Source organism: Haliotis asinina, chromosome 8 (assembly GCF_037392515.1).
Source record: "Haliotis asinina isolate JCU_RB_2024 chromosome 8, JCU_Hal_asi_v2, whole genome shotgun sequence".
In the NCBI taxonomy this organism is placed as follows: Eukaryota; Metazoa; Mollusca; class Gastropoda; order Lepetellida; family Haliotidae; genus Haliotis; species Haliotis asinina.
The window spans coordinates 29027320-29050585 of NC_090287.1; the positions used below are offsets into that span (position 1 = coordinate 29027320).

At 41.0% G+C, this 23266-nt stretch overlaps 1 protein-coding gene across 1 annotated transcript; it reads left to right on the plus strand.

Annotated features, from left to right (window-relative positions):
* Window positions 1–1038: 1038 nt before the first annotated feature.
* Window positions 1039–22470, plus strand: LOC137293529 (N-acetylated-alpha-linked acidic dipeptidase 2-like). The gene is made up of 19 exons (XM_067824132.1): window positions 1039–1413; window positions 5043–5375; window positions 6711–6996; window positions 7316–7441; window positions 8412–8595; window positions 8912–9008; window positions 9192–9281; window positions 12468–12553; window positions 13428–13547; window positions 13936–14021; window positions 15258–15321; window positions 15608–15675; window positions 16323–16435; window positions 17283–17373; window positions 17938–18027; window positions 19806–19971; window positions 20501–20582; window positions 21275–21367; window positions 21931–22470. Exons 2-19 carry the CDS (start codon window positions 5086–5088, stop codon window positions 22136–22138), a joined length of 2340 nt encoding a protein of 779 aa, XP_067680233.1. The 5' UTR covers window positions 1039–1413; window positions 5043–5085; the 3' UTR covers window positions 22139–22470.
* Window positions 22471–23266: the final 796 nt, after the last annotated feature.

Consider the following 23266-nt stretch of genomic DNA (forward strand, 5'->3'; position numbering starts at 1 on the left):
GTGGTCAACAGCATGAGCATGGATCTGCCCAATTTGGATACGATGACGAGTGTTAACCAACCCGATCCCGTTAGTCGCCTCTTATGACGAACAAGGGTTACTGAAGATCAAACCCGGATCTTCACGGGTTCGTAGCCTGTCGAAGCACCGGCCGGGCACTTGTGTGCAACGAGAAAGGAGCGATCCACTCTATTCGCTGTTTGCAGGGCCAAACCGAATCATGAATATATTACACGAGTTTTATGTTAACTGTTTCCATATGTTGTGACCAGTTTATACCGGGACATACATGTAGTGGTGATATAGGTGCCGATATTACTATCAACTTGAAATATGGATATGTGTTCTCAGTAAGAGAAAGACATGGTTTGCCTCGGACATATATAAAGTGTGACAAGCATAAAGGAGAATAAGCAGACATTCTTCATAACATAACCCACACATTCCAATGGTCCGATTGCAGTCAACAAGGCGATGTGTTTATGGCCATTGTTGATGTTTAATGTTGATCTATGCGTGTGTCGTTTGTTAGGGATCGGTCATAATTCATAAATTCCTTTGAAAAATTTAACGAGAAATGAGTTGATGCTGAAATGGGGAATCAGAATCACTGAGGTGCATTCTGAAACTTTTCTACATGTGTGAAGCACACTTCTGGTGTCCGTGTCATTGTATTGCTGGAATATTGCTAAAAGCGGCGTAAAACAAATAACAATATAGACAGACTTTATGGATAACAACTGTATTTCGTGGGTGCGACGTTTCGATGAAGATTGTACTTGTACTGACGTAGGAATTCACACTTGACAAGTTTGTTGACATTGTACTGTCTTCCGAACAACTAAATGCCACCCAAGAAGTTAGCCGCTGAGGTAAAATTGTAGTCCGAACCTGTAAACAGTTTTATGGTTATTATTAAAAATTGGATTCGTTTCCTCTGTCAGGATAACGAATTGTCTTTTACCCCTACCTTTACGTCGTTAACAAGTTGTGTTGGTGAAGCTAAGCCGATTGTGTGGCCTGAAAACTAGACGGATCATGCTAACAAGCCCGGATCTACAGGAGAAACACGTAGTTAGTTACACAATTAGCTTTAACAGTGCAGGCTGTGATTTAACCCACCCTTCGTTTACAACAGGACAGGTAAGCCTTCATTTGGAATATAAAGACGACAACAGTCAAGGAAAGCAACAATGCCAAGCGTCATGTGAATTTTGGTGGTTTAAGAAAAACATTACGACGAGATGAAGACAGTCGACAACTTTTGTTAGACCCACATGTTACGACATGCCTCCCCCTATTGTCAAGTGGGCCACCAAGCGGATGAAGCGTTAAGACAGGCAGGTGTTGTCACCAAGAGATGAGGTTATGCTAGTCAAGTCGCAGTGAGCTCCAGGACGTGACAGGCGCAAGGTAGGCACACGCATACACCTTGTCTATTTACATCGTGAGTTCGCTATATGCATGCATAAATATATGGTATTTACATGATTTGAAACTTCTTAAACATTTTGTTAAATAATATGTTCTATAAAGACACAAGCATCTTAATTGTTACTGGCGTGCTGATGGGTTGACGAGAACGTTATATCTATAAGAAAGGTGTTGATGCAAATTAGAGCTCATGCGCCATTGCTAGGTTGTGTGGTTAATGTGCGCTGTGGTCGATATTGTTTTACACAGGAACACGAACTGAAACTTCTTAACGTCAGACTGTTTTGCTTATGGGACCAGTGTAGATCCGTGATACAACTGGTGTGCTGTCCAGCAACACAAATTTGACAATGTGCAGTCTGCCTTAGAGGTGACTAATGGTATGACATGGTTGATGCATTTAATGGTATCACAGGTTTTCCGATCGATGCTCCTGATGTCATGAGCTGGACTGCCTGGTCAAGACATCTATATTTACAGACAGTTGTCATATACTGAAATAGTGCTGCTTTCGGCATTAACAACAAACATGTTCACATGGAAGTTTGGATAGCGAATGCATTCCTGTGAGCATGTGCAAACAGTAGCATTAAGCAATGACACACGGAGGTACCTGATTCATACCACTAAAGCGTCCCCCACTCAAACGAGATACACACTCTGCTGGTTGGGTGGGTGGGGTGGGGTGGGGGTGGGTTGTGTGGGTAATATAGCGTCTCTGTGGGACAAAGGTGGTGGCATATGGGACGCCTTGAAGACTATTGCTAGATCAAAATGTACATTGGGTATACATTTTTGCAGAAATTTGCAATATCGGTTAGGTGAATGAGGGTATTTTGCCCAATAAGTCAGATGACACATAGGTGGGATAAGTATCAGAATAATCTGATAACAATGAAAAAGGTTCTGATTTTTTATTTATGTCAAATAGGGACTCATGTAGCATGTTACTTCTAGTTCGAAAATAATTCACTCAACCTTTCGGTAATATATTCGTGACAACAAATCTGAGAAATGCGCAGATGCTAATCGAAGCTAATCTGAAACACTTCACTCAAGTCACTCGGTTAACATCTAGTCTCTGAAATAAACATGTTTTACAGAAAAAAGTTCCAAAATTACGGTCATAAATTATAGAAAAAGGAGCTAAGAGACTTTTATTTTCAGACACTGAAACTGGTAACTTGAAAATGGAAAGTCTCTACATAACTGTTTGTTCAAGGTAATATAAGTCCGGAGATCTAGACTTGCCACATAATCTTGACTTGCATGGGCTTTCTTGACATACTTGTTTCAGGGGCTCTACAGCAGATTAGCTAGTCGCAAAAGGTGCAGCCTAAACTATGTTTTGCCAAATAAAAATATAACAAACTTGACAAAAAAAAAAACCACTATCCTTGACGGCAGACAGGCGACTATGCAGAGGATAGTATACACGTCTTCTAGGTCCTCGATCAGATTTCCAAAGAGACGTGCTAGCACATACACACACAGACACAGAGGTACATGAGAACAAACAGTTTCTCGCGACGAAGATTCGTGCTACTATTTTTTCTTGTAAGGACGAGGTGTCAGCATGACTATGCATCACTTTCGAGTTGTATCGTGTTGTATGTGACTTGTTAGTTTGTTTGGAAAAGGTTTATTTTGTCGCATTCGTGTATAAGTTCATATTACCGATTAAATGTACAGAATATTTAGATTAGTATTAAGGTTTTCTTGACGTACTGATGAATCTAAGCCCACTGATCTCCGAACATATATTACCTTGAACAAACAGTTATGTCGAGACTTATAAGAGACATATAATCTTGTTCACACTATATGAAACAAGACAAATTATCTTGTTTTATGCTTCACTTAATAGGTTTTTTTGGGGGGAAAATGTCTAAAAAATATAAATAACAGATGTACTGTTCGTTTATCTAGACTTTCTTCCTGAAAGGATAGAACAACTATGCATCCATGGGTTTAGCATTCAGTGTAGTTTTGGCGGCCAGTTGAGGCAAGGCTAGCATAATGCCTAACGAATGCTGGACAGTATTCGTCCAAAGAAATGACTGCTTTATGTGATTTAAAAACAACTCCGTTATTTATGCATTGCAATTACAGATGCATGCATCGCAAGAACAAAAATATCTGTATTACGTCAACAGTGACGCATACAACAGGGACGTTAGCACAAAGTCAGCAGTGATGTATGGTTTACGCTGACAGCGCTGACGACACTGTGTATAGGCCTTTGTCAATAAGGATGTATATATCACATCCAAATGTGTCCTTAGTCAAAGGCGAATGCTGAATTACGTCAGCAACGTAAACACTGCATAGTTTACACTAATATAGTATTGCTTGTTTGACATCTACAATGGTATAGGCATTCGGCCATATACCTTTTGTAGTACATCCCCATAGATCTGTACATTATATTTACATTGCTGCACTAATTACGTCAAAATTATTGTGTGTATTATGTCAACAATGTTTTAAGGACTACGTCATCAATGATGTATACAGTACGTTAAGGCTGTTGGCCCGATGACGTAGAAAATGATGCATGCATCACGGTAACAGTCATGAATGGATAATCTCAACAATGATGCATGAGGTCAACAATGCTTTTCTTATTACACTGACACTCAACAATGATGCATACATCAGGTCAACAATACAATTCTTATTACACTGACACTCAACAATGATGCATGAGGTCAACAATGCTTTTCTTATTACACTGACACTCAACAATGATGCATGCATGAGGTCAACAATGCTTTTCTTATTACACTGACACTCGACAATGATGCATGCATGAGGTCAACAATGCTATTCTTATTACACTGACACTCAACAATGATGCATGCATGAGGTCAGCAATGCTTTTCTTATTACACTGACACTCGACAATGATGCATGCATGAGGTCAACAATGCTTTTCTTATTACACTGACACTCGACAATGATGCATGCATGAGGTCAACAATGCTTTTCTTATTACACTGACACTCGACAATGATGCATGCGTAAGGTCAACAATCCTATTCTTATTACAGTGACTGAATTAATACATATTGTATTACCTCGAATCCAGTGAACAAGGATTAGGTCTAAGGCAATGGTGATGCATCAGATCGACAATGAATAATACATTTATTTAAGCCATTAATGATGTTTGCATTTCATTAATCGTTTGTAGCTGTATATTACGTCAAAAATGATGCACGAACTACATCGTGGATAACGTACGCATGACCTCAATAGTTTCACCATTGTCCTTTCAATAATGGACCAATAGATATAGGTCAATAACAATGCGAGTACATGTTGATGGGGGTCAGCAATAATGTATGGATTATGTCAACAGTTATGTACACCACCCTATATTAGTATTATCTGGCATGAAGGCAATTCCGATGATTCAATGGGTATAAGACATATTTTATTCCCTACGAACAGGGTTGCACACATGTCCAAGAATATTTACAGGACGCGCGTCACATAACGTCACAAGTGGAATACGTTGGGAGTATACGAGTTGGTCAGGATAGTTTGTTGAGCTGTTTGAGTTTTATTAAATGTGTCGTTTCTGTTTTGTCGTCACTCTTCAGAGAAAGGAGTTATTATATTCATCGGTTCAGGACACACACCAACATGCCCCAGTTTGACATGATGGACGGTTCTGGCACTGGAAAATACCATTCAAACCGAAAACGCAACCTCATCATCGTTGGAATATTTGTTCTCTTGGTTGGACTGTGCGTAGGTATACTCATTGGTCGTTACGGAATATGCCGTGACCAATCACAAATCGAACCTACGCCGGAGAAAGATGGGGTCTTCTTGCCCGGTATTCCAGAAGCAATAATCAAGGATGGTGACCCGGAAATAGGCAAACAGCTTATAGATGCGGTGAATAATAAGAACATTGAAGAATACCTCAGGTAAATAGCAAAGAAAAGTATGTTTGGGTATGTCCTTAAAGTATATATTCATTGACGTGTCTATTTTCTTTTGGGTTGATTTTCCATCAATGTGTTTTCGTTTTGGTTTATGAATACGGCAGCCGATGGTCTAATTGGTAGCTCAACTCTGTTTGCTGTTTAATAACGAATATATACAATATGCTTGTCACTAGATGTACACGTCATTGTGGTGCAGCCAGTCAACTTTACTGACGTCTGCTAGGGGGTCACCAAGGAGATGCACTTACTGATATTGATATAACACACAAACTTGAAACAAAACGTCCCGAATTACGCCTGTTTTTTTGTCAAAAGCATTAGGTCTTGCGTATATGCATGTGTTTGTATACGTGCATGTGTTTTGGGTTTTTTGTTGTTGTTGTTTTTTTGTTTGTTTGTTTTTGTTTTGTTTGTTTGGGGTTTTTTTTTTGTTTTTTTTTTTTGGGGGGGGGTTATTGTTTTGTTGTTTTTTTTGCTTGTTTGGATTTTTTGTCTATGTATGTGTGCGTGTGTCCATGTGCCTGGTTCAGGTAAGCGTTCCAGTTACTGTTTTATGCAGACGTGTTTCAACTCAAATCAACCAGGAACGAGGCAATGACATAGGTCAACTTGTCAACATATAAACATTCAAATATCTTGTAACAGGTAGGACGGCCTGTTTGGACTGAAGCTTTCTAGCTGGATATCTTTGAAGTTTGTAACTACTCTTTGAATTTCTGCCAACGTTTTGACCCTGTACAGGGCGCCATACAAGATAGCGTTAGTTATAAAAGTGTCAGTACTCTCAGGTTAAAAACTCTTTTATGATTCCTTATGTGTTATTTCCTCTCGATATGTTATCTCGTAACTACAAATAAATAAACCCCAACACGACAGAGCTTGACGATTTGAAATAAAAGTACGATCACATGTGTGATACAGTATCACATATGCACTATATGAAGGAGGGAAACCTAAATTTTCACTTTGGATAGGGAGAACAAACAAAGATAGACATCATTTGCATTTTTCCACCATTTTTCCATTTTTTGGGCTCATTATCTTTATGGGTGTGTACAAATGACACCTGGTCAAGTTGCAATCAGAGAAATAATTCGTATTGTATTCATTCTGAAACTTTACAGCTGAAAGACAAATATACCATGCTTTTAAACGTATGTTGATTTTCACAAACAGCACGTCCATGAACTGTTAATGAATAGAGTATTTGTCTTGCTCTGGCTTCTTGTTATTGTGTCAGACACATGAGAAAGACTTGACAGGCTGTAGGAACACGGGGAGTATTGCTCTCACCTTCAGACATATATGTTGCAGATATCTCACGTTGAATCCACACGTTGCGGGCTCTCAAACTAACCTTGACCTTGCAAACTGGATAAAGGATAAATGGTTGGAATGGGGTTTTGATGACGTCAAATTAACGCCGTATGACGTCCTTCTGTCCTTCCCCGACGCAGACAACCCCAACGTCGTGCGCGTCCTAAACGACACTGGCGGAGTAGTGTACGAGTCTCCATTGAAGGAAGCTAATCTGACTGGTGAAGATCACCCTGATGCGCTGCCGCCTTACAACGCCTACTCCCCGGCAGGCTTAGTGGAGGTGAGCCTAGTGCACAAAACATCCTGTTGTCTATTCTGTCAATAGGTAATCATCTTTCCCTCTAGAAATCCCTTGCCAACCTGCTGTGCAGTGCTGAGCCCAGAGAAATCGTTCGAATCCTAGATTTGTCATGATTATGTCTCCGGGTTTGTCGGTACATAGAGACAATGCGTGTTTTGTTGACATAACAAACATTTAAGGTCTGAAGCACATGGGTTTCCTCATTCATTCATTCATTCATTCATGCATTGTTTCATTGTTTCATTGTTTCCCATGTTTTTGCAGTAGGTGAGGAAACAATTGATATTTTTATTGCCAGGGCGACATGGTGTATGTAAATTATGGCCGAGTCGAGGACTATGATTGGCTGGAGAAGAACGCCAGCATGAACGTCACGGGGAAGATCGTTATCGTCAGATACGGGAAGATCTTCAGAGGGAGTAAGGTGAGTGTCTGTACTGGACTGTACCTCCGTACAGCGTCAATGGATATGTCATGCTGACTTTACGAAACGAAGTATTTTGAATGCACGATTGCGATTGAGAAACACCCTGTATCACGACATCACAATGTATCACTTTTGTATGCACCACAGAAATAACACGTTTATATTGAGTCATGTCTTTAATACTCAGCATGGTGTGCAACGGCTCAATACTTGACTAATTTACAACATAACTGTACTTTGTTTGTGGTTCATGGCACTTTACAAATGCGCAGAAATCACATTGCCGATTTATGAGACTTCAGATCACTCACGACAGACACAAGTGTCTTTTGTTCACAGTCAACAATTTTTTAATGACCCGACTACCACGTAAAATCATTTTTCTCGAAAGGTGTTTTGATAGAGTTAAAGCAGATCAAACCGAAGCACCATATTACAATCTATCCATTTTACATCATTAAATATGTTGGAAACGCTATTCTGGACATAACCAACATACTATAAGCTAATAACTTGTTGTTCAACATGTAACATTGCACTCAATAAGTAATATTCAAGCTGCAAATGCATCGGGTCGAGTCAACACCATTAGCACTGATCGGCAAACTGGGATCCGAAGTCAGCGAGCCTGACCGACTGGATCTCCTTTCACGAAGTACTAGAATGATTGTAAGCCAGTGAGATAACCTTGGTGCAATGTTAAAGAATGGGAGTTAAGGTTAACCTTAGTAAAGGTTGCTTCATGAATGGAGTCCCTTGAAGTTGACCACTACAGGCTCATCACTATATTTAGTTGTTCTTCTGATAATACAGGTTCGTTTTGCTGCGAACTACTGCGGGACAGATTTAAGACAAAGTCAGAATGACATAGCACCGGGAACGGACACGTATCCTAATATGACAGAGAGAATCTTCATGATGATGTCCACTCACGATATATCATTGTATTGTTGTCCTTCCGATGTAGGTTCAAATAGCTGCGGACCACCGCGCGATTGGTGTCATCATCTTCTCAGACCCAGCTGACTACACGTGGGAGGGCGACCCACGTGTCTACCCAGAAACGTGGTGGCTGCCAGGGTCAGGAGCACAAAGGGGGACAATCTTTACTGGTGGTGGCGACCCGCTAACACCAGGGTATCCCGCAACCAGTAGGTTGACGTCAAACGGGCACACAGAAAATAACTTCTTAAACGAGTCATTGACGAAAAATTCTTAAACGAGTCATTGAAAGCGACATGATTCACATCCTTACCATGTAATTATCTCTTCATTTGCAAAGCTTAGCATTATTTTAAGCGCAGCCTTTCCTTTCTATATAAACCGAATCAACAACATTAGACTCTGACAGAGTGAACATTTTGATCATGATCATTACACAGCATATAACATGCTGTTTTTGTGCGTGACATCATTGCAAATACGCTTCGGATTGACTTGTATTATTTTGTATTAACTTTCTTTTAGAATCTGCATATCGATATGCTGAGAATTCTTCTGAAGTCACTCTTCCAAAAATACCAGCACATCCTATCGGATATGACATTGCCGACAAAATACTCAGGTAAAACCTGTTAGAAATTTTTGAGGTTATTTTCGATATCTGGAAACATCATTTTTAATTACCCAAGGAAGAAAACAGAAGTTAGTTGGGGGACATACATATTTACATATTGATCACCACGAAGGGAATACTTTGGACAGTATTCATACATTCTGTTTATTGTTCATGTTGTCCCACCCCCAGAGAGATGGGAGGAGATGAGGCTCCGGCTGCATGGAGAGGGGGTCTCAACATCACCTACAGACTGGGGCCAGGCCTGGAGAAAACAGGATGGTGAGTATAGTCATCACGTGAATCTACACCATGGATGCACACTACTCCGGAATACCATTAGTAAAACTCGCTAATGGTTTCGTGACATCATGTATTTGAACTCATCACAATACAAACTGATGTGCACACACGCACACACGCACACACAGAGATTAAATAAATAAGTTAATTAAGAATTAAATTAATAGATAATATATAAGTAAGTGAATGGACACATGCATTGTCAAATAAATAAGTAATTAAATGAAAAAAGTGGATGAATGGATGAAGAAAGAAAGAAAGTAAGAATATTTACGTCTTTGTCAAACAAGTTCAGAGCTGCAGAAGTATGCTGTCTTTAGTGCAACTCAGGTTTGTGTACAACTCAGTGTTGGTTTCCTGTCATCTACGTCGGAAATGCAGAATTGTAAGATTCACTGCGAAACTTATGTACACCAAAGTAAGTGTTGTTTACTTTAATGCCTGGGCAAAGACGCTGCAGCGTGGAAGCTCATATTTGATGACACTTATAACACTGATCAGGGCGTTACTATGCAACTGCCGAAATTATGTAAATTTCAGGCCCAAAAATCCATCTTTGTTTGTTTCATGTTTAACATCCCCATTAGGATGTTAGTACAGAGCTTCAATAGTAGAGTGTCGACATTGAACCGTAGTGTCGATATTGGATCACTGTGTCAGTAATAGACCATAGTTTCGGTATTAGACCGTCGGGAGAGGGTCATCAGACTGTATTATGGTACAAACATTTCGCGTTGGAGGTGATGGGTTTCACTGCAGAATTGGGTAGACAGGAGAAGTCGGTCAGAACGAAATACTATCACAATTTATAAGGGTGTGTGTACATGCGTCTACACCACGAGATCAGATTTCCTGTTGTAAACACTCCCCAGCAGGATTTAAGACGGGCTGGCAAGACAACCTCCAGCATAAAAACAACGGCGTTGATAAGTCCATGGCTGTGTGTGCAGGAGTTGGGTAGATGCCGAAAGTAAACAGGCGGTCTGACCTAAAACATGGCGTATGTACACAGCTGAGTCTGTTCAGGGCAAACATTTGTGTCATAAACAGAAATATATCAGAAATAAACTGGTCGTTATATAAATGTAAACCTAGATCCATACTGGATTCATAGGAGTAAAAGTGTTATTGTTCTTTGTGAGTGGTTTAATGTGCGTCTATACAAGTGTAGCTCTATTGAAGCCATACATGTAGTATAGTTTGTGCTTTGTTGGTGAGTGAGTGGGTTGGGGTTGAAGCTCCTAGTTATATACTCTTGATAATGTAGTGGAACTTGGATTGTTTTTTTCTCACATTGATCGCGGTGTGAATGTCATAGTCGCCAGACTCGACCACGCCTGCCAAGGAAGTCCAAAGTGAATCTAGATTCATTCGACGCATGAGACGTGACCAACAATGGCTCCTCCAGTGTTCATGTGACACACACCTATTTCCTCTCACAGCCATGTAACGATCAGTCAAGGGTGGCACAACCTGAGGCTCGTAACGGGAACATCAGTAGCTCCATTTCTTGAAACCTGGCTCCAAATTAAACGACGTCGTAATCTTGTTCACCTTGGACGGACGATCGTCAACATTTTGAGTTTGCTGGTATCTGTTCAAAGGACTGCTAATGACTGACTTCGAAACATTGCAGGCATTGGCCACTTCAGGCTGGTAGTGCCTGTCTGCAACATGGCAATTGCATTACAGGTTCATCGCGTTAAATGCTCTGCAAATCCAAACGGCTAGTAACAAACGCTTACACCTGTGTGATGAACGGATGCAAGATGGTTGTCTAATGGTCTTCAGTGAGTTATCGACCTTCTTAAAAAACGTCAAAATGGGGCTACTACGCTGTGCACGTATATGACATGCGTTTTGTTTGGGGTGGTGATAAGGATAAATGGGGGTGCGTTCAGTTGATGTCCGTATTGGAAAAGTGTGGTAATGCTTAAACTTCCTATCCAAACTGAAAGTTTAGGTTCCTCCACTTTTTAAAGCGTATATGACAGTGTACAAGACTGACGTGAGAGGTACAACGAGGGCGAATCTGCGACACGATGCTGTACACAGACTGCAGTGTTTCATCAGTCTTAGTAAATATAAGCTCAGTAATCGTCACACTGCTAAACTGAGTCTACCCAGTCAGAAGCCAGCTTACCAAATCGCGAAAGTTAACATACGCACATACCGTTTGAACTTTTATCTCGAAAACGTTTGTATTCTAACCATGCCGATTGCTTCCGAGTGATACACAGGGAGGACGTCATTGATGATAAGAGCGAGTAAACAGTCGCTGAACATAGCGTATTTGTCAATATCCCAGGCTGTTACGTTGCGAAGATGTAAGCTAATACGGACCATGTCACCAGAAACCCCACAGCGATAGTCAACATGTCAAATATACCGTGTTTTATATGCCGTGTTTTATACGGATTTCCGTTTGTCAGCGACCGGGGAATTTGGTAAGTCCCACCGAACCCTAGATAGTAGTCGTCATCTGATTGGTTAAATCTGTTCTGCCGTGTTTGATTGGACAGTAATAGGTCGCTCAAAGGTTAGGTGGCACGACCTTCTACCAGGGATCCAATATAGAAATGTAACGAAACAAATAATACTGAACGTACGTTTACTTATGTTGAATCTATTAAGTGCTTCTATACCGTTAAATTTTCATCTGTTACCAACTGTTTTGGTGTGTGAATGAGTGGTTAATAGGTGAAAGGATGGTTGAGGGAGTGTGTTGTTGGATGGGTAGATTAATGGTGGTGGTGTGGGTAGATGGGTGAATATGTGAGTGAGGGGTTGAGTGAGTGCGCGTAAATGTGTAAGCAAGTAAACGAACTGGGTTTTTTTATAAACCGACAATTATCGGCCACTGAAACGAGCAAACGTGTGGTTGATAGCAAGAGCATCGATCCACACCGTAGGGGTACATTACACATCAGGTCACTTATGTTAACTGGTATTTACAAGATTGTTGTGTGCCCTTCAACAACCACGTGGCGGGCTGGGAACATCAGAACGCCAAAACGACTTGATATGCCTGGTATTTGCCCCTAGTTAATTATGGCACTTATCTGTTACACAGGCTGAAATATATACTTATGCATCATTAGATGTATGCAGCATTTCATGTGTTTTAAAACTTTTTGGATTTGTATTGCATATGATATTTTCCAGGAAAATCCAAATGAACATATCAACAGGGAATCAAATAAAGACTGCATACAATGTGATCGGCATTATTCAAGGACAAATCGAACCCGGTAAGATGTGCATCTGAACGTACTGTCAGATTGCCACTGACAGCCCTCTTTGACGATCGTACCCGTGACGATCCCGGTTAGAACTGGTCTTCATTAACACACGTATGTCGTAAGAGGTGACGAAAGGATTTGATTTGTTAGACACATGACTTGGTTGAAATATGTCAGCGTATTCCAACTGCGTAGATCCAAATGCACGCTGTTGATCACTGGATTGTCTGGTTCACATAGCTGGAATATTGTTGAGTGCGGCGTAAACCTACACACATTCACTGACTTGTGGTAATCACGATGATTATGTTTATACATTTATCATCCAAAACTGTGTTCCACGTGAGATATCGCTTGTGTAAGATCAGAGTGAGTGAGTTTAGTTTTACGCCGCACACAGCAATATTCCAGCTATGGCATGAACCGATGACATGTGTCAACCAAGTCAGCGAGCCTGACCACCCGATCCCGTTAGTCGCCTCTTACGACAAACGCCTTTTATGGCTAGTATGGGTTGCTGAGGGTCTATTCTACCCCGGGTGTGAGATCAGACGATATCTCCTAGAAGACATCGCTTTGACAGCAGATTTTGCACAATGCCCCGATAATGGTATGACGTCTTGAACTTGATGACGTCACAATGCTATGACATGTTTGCACTTCAAATCAAATGTCAGTGTTCTGTTCAGAGATGTATATTTTTCGTTGAAAACTAATGAAGAATGATTTGGGATGATAAATAGAATCTCACCATCGTGTCTACTGATATCAATTCTATCAACACTCGTTGATAAAGGTAAACATATCCTCGATAAGCCCTGATCAACTCGTGTTGATATGTTTGATATCAGTAGACACTTCTCTATACATTGCATGTCTACAGATCGTTATGTACTGATGGGGAACCACAGAGACGCCTGGGTGTACGGTGCCATTGACCCGTCCAGTGGAACAGCAGTCATGATGGAGACAGCAAGGGTCATGGGGCAGCTGGTCAAGAGTGGTCAGTTACCTGAAGAAAATATATAATCACCTCACTGCAAGCCATGATTTATTACAGCTCTGTTAGATATCAATTACTCGTGGCTTTTGACAGATTTTGTCTTTGGTAACTGACTGATTTTTTTTTAAATTGTAAAAGCATTCTTTGTTTCTTTCGCTTTATCAAAGTTAATTTGATATAATATTCCACTTTGTTGGATACCCACCGCATACTTTTTATACAAACGCTGTAGAAACATCTCGACGAATGATTTGATAAAGAGATCTGGAATGTTAGTTAAGGTGCATGTCGACTGTGTCCGATCATTACAGTCTTATGTTAGCCGAACAAACATGATAAATACTGTTAAAATATTACTAACCCACATATCACTATGCCTGTGTCCCAGGCAAGTGGAGGCCCCGTCGGTCCGTCATGTTCTGCAGCTGGGGAGCAGAGGAATACGGTCTGCTGGGGTCCAATGAGTGGGTGGAGGTGAGTTTGACATGACACAGAAGCAATGGCACATGCTTCTAGGTTATACCAAATATTTTCCCATTGACCCTACAACATGTTTTGCTAAAGTCATCCAGGGTGCCATTCCAACAGCCATTCCATGTACACATGGGTACAGTCTGACCTTTCAAACTACAATAAATCACAAATTCCGGCTCACTTACAGTGCCAATTTTCCGGCCACAATCAACCACAGTTTCGCACCCAATCTCACCTACTGGAAAGTAGCTGTACACACAAAAAGCATAGGTTATGCTGAAAACAACGACAGCACTAAATATTTACTTGATGGATGTGCTTTAAAAAAGAAAACATAAACATCTTGCACTATTTCATCCAATCAAAACTGTAAGATGTCTCTGTCTCTTTATATACGGTGCCCGCACTGGGAGCATGTAATTCTGATTAAGTGTAGCGGAACCGTACCTGTAGGGTCGAGTAAGTGATACGGTGATATGAGTCGGACAGAGGCAAGGGAAAAACTTGCAGAATTCTGTGATGCAAGTGAAGCACTAAGTTGCTCTGAAAAACCAAAGCAAACATTTGTCCATTCAGAATCAATTAAAAGAACATATTCCCGTACATTGGTAACTAATGTTCTAGCATCCGTGGTGTCCGTACAATATACTTTTTTCACTGGTCACGAGGGGACCATGGGCTCATGTACCCTGGAGGTTTGTTTATGTTCCTCGAGCCCGCAGGGCGATTGGGCTCATGTACCCCGGAGGTTTGTTTATGTTCCTCGAGCCCGCAGGGTGATTGGAACATAAACAAACCTCGAGGGTACATGAGCCCATGGCACCCGAGGGACCAGTGAACAATGTATTTATCTTACCGAACACCTGAATTTAATTTTGAACTATTTGGAGCACTTCTGATGAATGCGAGGCGAATCGCCATTTTGCAGACGACACAAGGTAAAGAGATTTAGAGTTATCTCCCTTCCATCGATATTCAATCGCAAAACATCGGTTTATTTCCGTGCTTCATGCGTGATTCAATGTTATTCTATGCAAGGAAGTACTACCATGAAGCACCAGAAGAGTTCGGAATTCCCAGCGAACATTGAAAATAATACATCTCCTGTAAGCGGGGTACATTGAAAAGAATAGAATAGCGCTTAGCCAATCAGAAAGCGACATTCACGTGTGAGGTAAGATAAATATCATTACAAGGATTCATTGACATTGTACCATTCGAATGTTTCATTTTCAGCAATACCGGAAAAACCTGAGGGAAAGAGCTGTCGCTTATCTCAACGTTGACATTTCAATGCAAGGTAAACATTAAATACGAACACCCATTTCTTATATTACTTTGACAATGAGTAAAACAGAAACGTTTTATTAAATACCTATGTGTATTATGTATGTCATCGTATCCCACTTGCGTAGAGCAATTTTCATGGTGTTGATCACTGGATTGTCTTGTCTGACTAGACTGTTTACAGAGAGCGGCCACGTGCCTGTAATATTGCTGAGCGCGGCGTAAGATATTGACCATTACCGAGTTGTATCTGTGAATATACGTGTACAATGTCTTGTCTCAATACATGTCGTTGCTAGGAAACTACTCGATCCGTGCCCTAGGAACGCCGCTTCTGTATCGTGCCACTTATGAAGCAGCAAAGAAGGTAAACAAAGAAAACGAATGGTTGATAACATGAGCATCAGTGGCCTTTCCACTTTAGGTCAGTCTGGTAGCTAGATGCTCCAAACAGTGCTCTCAAATACTGATGGGAGGATGGGCCCCTTGTCGCTGCAATGTGTCTAGTTCGGGAAATGTATGGTTGAAGGTTCGAATCTCAGACTCCAAAGCTCGTGTTTCAAGGTTTGCCAACACCATAGACGTGCACGTAGGTTTACCAAAGCGGTAAACGTCTAAGACTTGCATGCCGTGGAATTTCCCTCTTCTCAGAACGCTTGGTGTCATATTAGAAATACTGATCAATGGACAATTAACACACAACTCACTCTCCACAAGCTAGAATTTGCCTTTGATTGGGTGATTATTGTATTGGCATTACCATGGACACTTTGATTTGTAACATTGGCTTGATTGAAAAGGGGGTTTCGTAAAGGGTCGTCTTTACCAGTATCTACACATTTCAACACCTGCCTTCCTCTGGGATGTATGATGCTTACCTGTGTCGGGATCCACCAATCGCGCGTCCAAATCCCAGGTTTTCACTGAATGCAAGAAACTGGCATACCTGAACGTGGCCTCGGGTCTACCTCACTCGCTCGCTCACTCACAGTCTGGTCCTGACTACCCTTGCAGGTTCCCAACCCGAACGACGCCGAGGTCGCAGCTGGGAGACCCACGGCCTACGACACCTGGCTGCACAGCTTCCCCTGGAAGGATGAAGACGGCAATTCCTTGAACATACCTGTGTAAGACATGTTTGTGTGAGCGTGAGTGCGCTTTCGCGAGTGTGGAGAAATGTCTAGTTTCACTCACCCCAATAATTTGCCCCATACCCCAGTAATCAGATCTTTAATGTCTTATTCAAACATGCTGTTTGACACAACACAATATCACCACTCTTCGAACATATGAATGAATGAAGCCACGTAGATATCAACTTTGTGTTTCTCTCATTACACAACACTGGCCATTTATGATGTTTATATTCCTGTTGTGATAGAAGTCATACTTGGATATCCAGGTGTCTTGAGGTGTCTCTACATCTCTTTACTCCATATCAACACTACCCATTGTTGAGATATAAAGGTAATTGATGATGTTTATATTCCTGTTGTGATCGAAGTCATACTTGGATATCCAGGTGTCTTGAGGTGTCTCTACATCTCTTTACTCCATATCAACACTACCCATTGTTGAGATATAAAGGTAATTGATGATGTTTATATTCCTGTTGTGATCGAAGCCTTACTTAGATATCCAGGTGTCTTGAGGTGTCTCTACATCCCTTTACTCCATATCAACACTACCCATTGTTGAGATATAAAGGTAATTGATGATGTTTATATTCCTGTTGTGATCGAAGCCTTACTTAGATATCCAGGTGTCTTGAGGTGTCTCTACATCCCTTTACTCCATATCAACACTACCCATTGTTGAGATATAAAGGTAATTGATGATGTTTATATTCCTGTTGTGATCGAAGCCTTACTTAGATATCCAGGTGTCTTGAGGTGTCTCTACATCTCTTTACTCCATATCAACACTACCCATTGTTGAGATATAAAGGTAATTGTTAGTTGATGTCACCTACAGGATTAACTCTCTCGGCTCCGGCAGCGACTACGCCCCACTGCTTCAAATAACAGGCGTGACGGCTGTAGACTTTCGATACACGTACAACACGGTATGTAAAGTTTGCTTGGTCAGGCCAGTAAATAGATCGTAACATTTTCTGTATAATAACTTTTCCAAATAAACATATTTCATAACAATGATATACGACGGGCAAAACGAAATTGAGAAAACTACATTTTCGATGTCCAATGTTTAATATGTTTCCATTTTATTTTGAAGGAATCATTATCAAAACCATATCCAAAAAGACGCATATGTGTGTAATGTGGTAACGAGATGTTAGTCATCACAACACATTGGGGTTTAATATTTCTTTTAAAAGTTGAAGAAAATTGAAACGATCTGTCATTTGGTACCTCTTGGATAATGGTATGCCCTTAGATAATATCACATAAAATATTTCAGTATAGTATTGAATGACTATGTCATAATCACCAGGTTTTTGTCATTGTGACCTGCTGTGTAGTTTAATCTATATGCGTAGCACGGCCTACGATATTATAATAACATCACTAAAATCAGTGGTTTCCATCCAGACATTATAACCGATAATGTTTACTTTATGTGCTAATTTAGTTCGTCTCTTATTAATCATTTTGATTCTTTGTGCCAGCACAAATACAAAGTAGCGTCCTATCCACTCTACCATTCTGTGTACGAGACGTTCTATGCAGTCAAAAACATCATTGACAAGGAGTTTGAGGTAAGCCATCGAAATATACGTGTTCCCATGGAAACATGTACCAGTCAAAACCCCAACTTAAAGTCGTAAATGGTCACCGTGGCACGTGGTTTGTATAGCAACGTTGGCCGCGGAGAGTCTTTGGATGGGTGGCCATGTTTGGCAGCTTAACTCATCAGAGTTTCTTGGAATTCTGTCCTGCCCAACAACGAAGCACCTGTCATACATGTGGACTCATGCACCTAAGGCAAGTGAGTTCGTTCAATATCTAGCCTGGAAAATGCGCGTTATAAATAATCTCATTATTGTTCTCATTATATGTGATAAACATGTCTATTCTATAGGATAGAAATATTTCTCATTGCAATCACATTATCCCCCTGTTTTAATTAGCCCGATCCCTGCCTGGAAATGTTGGCTGGAATCTCAGAATGGCTGACCATTGTCCAGAGATATAAGACGGTTTTGAAGTGATTACACTGTTCAGGCTTCAAATACATAGGCATAGGCGTTTCGACGGGAGTTGTAATTAAGACAATTTTTATGTTTGAATGCCGTTTATTATGTAGTGGTTGTTGTTTTTTTGCGCACAAATACGTATCCCAAAATGTGTTTGTAACCGTTTGTCTTAAACATGAAAACGATACATAAAAGTACATGCAGAAAAAGTTTTCCTAGTAATGCATGTGCATTGTACCGGAAACATGAGTAGAGACCTCGACTATAAAAGGTCAAATCAAATGCATCGTTCCCTTACGAAATTGACGACGCAAATCCCAAGATCGAGTACTACTAACCAAAATATAGGAAGCAGGGAGTCCCATTATGACATCGATATACCCTCTTCCATTCTACCCAAGATCGCCCCATAAGTGGAAGACCAAGAGTGGCCGCTACTGGTCCGAAAGGACCAAACCTTCACGGAATCGTCTGAGAGAGTGGGAATTCGAGCATATCGACCAAAAGTAGGACCTGTACTGACCCTACTACACCGACAATGACTTGTCCAATGGTGCAGCAGGGTACTTGCGTGGAACCTGGGGAATAGGTGACGCGTTTGGTTCAGCAATGAGTCGCGTTTCCTCCTGCAACGATGGGATAGAGGATAATGTGCCTATTGACGACGACACTAACGTTTTGGTGAACCGGGTGAACAGGTTTGATGGATTAAGGGTCATGGTGTGGGGAGCCATGACCTACATGGGTAGATCAGAGCTAGTGGTGGTTCAAGGCAATCCTACAGCACACTGCTACATCGAATAAATCCTGCTGCCTCTCCTCCTCTCACCTTTTACCCGCCAATGGGAGTTATATCAACACGACTACAGTTCGTGTAACAGGTGCCTATCTCGCCAGTGCAAACGTCAGTGACCTTCCCTGGTCTTTCAAATCGCCTGATCTGAACCCTATCGAGCATCTGTGGGACGAACTTGATCGATGCATCCGTCAACTTAACCGTCGTCATCATACACCAGCAGAACCTGTCAACGCGTTTCAGGTGGAATGGCGAAAGATTCCCCAAGCAAAAATCCGACGACCTGAGCAATCCCTTCCAAGACGGTGTCGAGAAGTGACGGCTGCAACGGGTGGTGTACCCAGGTATTGACCTGTGCTCACTTGTTCAGAACTTTAGCTGAACCTTAAACACTAAGAGTTACGATCACCATAAGAAAACAACCAAAATTAACCGTAAAGTTGGGCTTTTCGTCCACACCAAGTCTATACACTGTAATATGTATATGTGAAAACTAACAAATGAGGCGTTCAAACTCATGTCAATCCTTTTTCACTACCGTCAGTACCACCGTGCTGTATCCCGGATGGCTGCAGAGCTTGCACGTTCCCTGTCCGACTCCCTCATCATTCCCTTCAATGTCAGCGACTACAGCTGGGCCCTCGACTCCTACAGGAAAGCCCTCGACAAGAATTACGGCGACAAACTGAGACCCCAGATTTCTAATTATGGTAAGTACCATGAACTGTACCTAACGTACTTATGCCTCGTGTAATGATGTTAATTCTATGAAAATACTGCAAGAGTAATGTGGTTAAATCATTAGCATTCATTTATGCATAGAACTAAAATGTAGATGTATGATCTTATCATAACACGTTCAAGAAACACGTGTAACACGAATGAATAGTACGTGTTGTGGTCAATACTGTTTTGTGTCATCGTGTTTGACCTGTGACCTAAGATATTGACATTCTATTATCCTGGCCTGCCTTAGATCTATACTGGACACTAAAGGAAACGCGAGTTTCGAAAAAAATGAAATCTCACGACAGTAAGCGTTATTTACTTTGCTGGTCAGTATACTACCCACTACACGTGTTGTATTACTCCCAGCACGTTGAAAATCTATCACGTGTAATCGTGTTGCGGGTTTTGTCTACTGGGGAGCACTATTTTAAGGGATAAAGTGCATTCAAAGTGTTTCGTTGATTTTCTTTGAAGTTAGGCAACTCAGTAAAACCTTTAATTTATCTCCAGACGACCTCCAGTTGGTTATTGCGAACTTCAGTACGGAGGTGGAAGCGTTTAACGACAGAGTGAACAAGATGAACAGGAATGAGTGAGTAAACATGGAGCTGAAATCAACTTACACATTTGATCAAAAAACGATCTTAGAAAATTCATAATCAGAAAGTGCAAGATAGTTCAAAAGACATAAATAAGCATACATACATCCGCAATGAACAATTTTACCCTACCGTACATTATCAGTGAGCCCGAAACAGCCAGAAATGACTTGAACTGTGAACACACCCTCGCCGTTACATTTAAGTCACAAACAAGCTGAAAAGTAACTGAAGGTCCATTAATTTGCTAAAGCACACAATTTGCATTGAACATGGAAAACAAATAACATCAAAGTCGTAAACGCTTAATGGAATATTCCATTTTCACAGCAATAAAAACGTTTCAAATGCATGACATCATGGATATTGCATTAGATCTGCTTTTACACAAGAACAGATCTTTAGGTGGCTTATTTCAGAATATAATGTCTGGGAAGGGCTTTCAAATGATACCAATATCTTAAGTCTCATTTATACAGATACATGTAGGTCGGACAACGAATGAACAAATACAGATTTGCAGAAAATTGCATACCTACAAATGCTAGAGTTATCTGAAACTTCCATCATTTGGAGCAATTATATAGGCCAAATATTGTCGAAGATGTATGTCATTGTGTTTAAGAACTGACACTGTGCAATGATACACTGAGTTCAATGTATATTGAATCTGCTTGTGTTACAGCCCTATGGCTATTCGGGCTGTGAATGACCAGCTGACGCTACTCGAGAAGGCGTTCCTAGACAATGAGGGCCTGCCAGATAGATCAACGAAAAAGTAAGAAAATGCCACAGCCCGCCATATACATGTAGCTGGAAATGCAGTCTCAATATTATATGGATGGGTTAATATGATGTTCGTTCGTTTTTATGTCGCGATCTTTGCGATTCTGAGTTAATTCTGTTACCCAAACATTCAAAATTCCCGCTGGCTCGACCATCCGAAACGGTTTATTTTCATCTCGAACTGTCAAATTTCAAAAGTAGCTTGTCGATCCGGTGGTCCGTTAGATATTTTTACCACAATAGTAAATATTTCATAATATTAGGCAGTTTATCTACTCCTCAGTTTGAACCCGTGATGGTCCGGGTACAATTGACCTTCAGCAACTCATGCTTGCCATAAAAGGCGACTACATATACTATGCTTATCGTAAGAGGCGTCTAACAGGTGGTCAGGTTCGCAGACTTGGTTGATACATGTCATCGGCTCCCAACCGCGCAGATCAATGCTCATGCTGTTGATCATTGGATTATCTGGTCCTGATTCCATTATTTACAGACCGTCTACTGTTATCATTAAAATACATGTAGTTCATGCTTGTTCACTCATAATTTCAGGCATCTTCTCCTGGCTGAAAGCAGCACAGATTCCTACGCCGGAAGTAGTTTCCCTGGCCTCGTTGACCTCCTGTTTGAGATAGAGAAAGACCCGGATGTGGAGGCTCGTTGGGAACGTGTGAAGAGACATTTCTCAGTAATTCTGTTCACCATCGACTCGGCAGCATCAACACTCCGGGATGTGATACGATTCATTCCAGAAAATTAATAATCATCTTCTAATTATTATATTTTCAGATTTATTCCTCGTTTCGAAGTACTATTTCGATCTCGGCTATTATTGGCCGATCCAGAGAGGGGTGCGCAGCTCCCCATTGTCCTGAAAGTTTATTACATAGTCATTGAAAATCTCGTGAAAATGAGCTGTGCACCCCCACTTCCTCCCCTACACCCCACCCACCCCACCTTCTTCTGTCTCCAAACACTTTATGCGCCCCTGGCTATGTCTCTTTAAGACAAAACTGCCCATATTCTTTAAAAAGCAGAAATATGCATGATTTCAGGTATGTAATGTTACAATTAAAGAAGCTCTTGTTAAAATAATTCTTATTTTCTATAGAAAAACATAAAACGTGTTAAATGCTCCACAATATCAATAATTAATCCCCGATAGAAAGGTCTGAAAACGTTTCACCGATCAATGCAATACACGATTGTATGAACTCATGCATGTATTGTTAGATTAGGATCTCCTGTGGCAGGTTTGATGTACTGATGCTTCACGGGAGAGTATGAGAGTTTCTATTTGCACCAAGTTAATGCTGATAGCTATCCTACTTTACAGTACAGTTTAAGATATCTCCAAACAGGCGTTCACGTTTGAAGTTATGAGTTTACAAGTACTTTTCTGCACGAGTACATTGTCCTGTCATCACGACCCAGGTCATAGTTGCTGGGGTATATATATTTGCACAACCTTTCAGATGACGGAACGAATGTTTGCTAAGTTTACATCGGGATTTCAAACAGAAACTTACATGAGCTATAGTGACACTTTCAACCCTTTGCTCGTGGCAGTCAAGCAAATATTAGTCAAGACGCACGCCGAGACAAAGACCGTGCAAGCGTATGTGTTCAGGATATGTGATTGAGTGATTGTGGTTTTATGCCGCTTTTAGCAATATCGCAACTTTCGACACCAGGAACGGACTCGAACCCTGGTCTTCAGTTTGCCGAGAGGGCGCTTAAACTACTGAGCTAACACACACACACACACACACACACACACACACACACACACACAAGGTATGTTATGTAATGGTGAGAAAAAGGCTGGAACTGATTCTACACAGGCAGTGGGATGAACGGAAGGCAGAACGTGGCTGGTGGGTTGGTT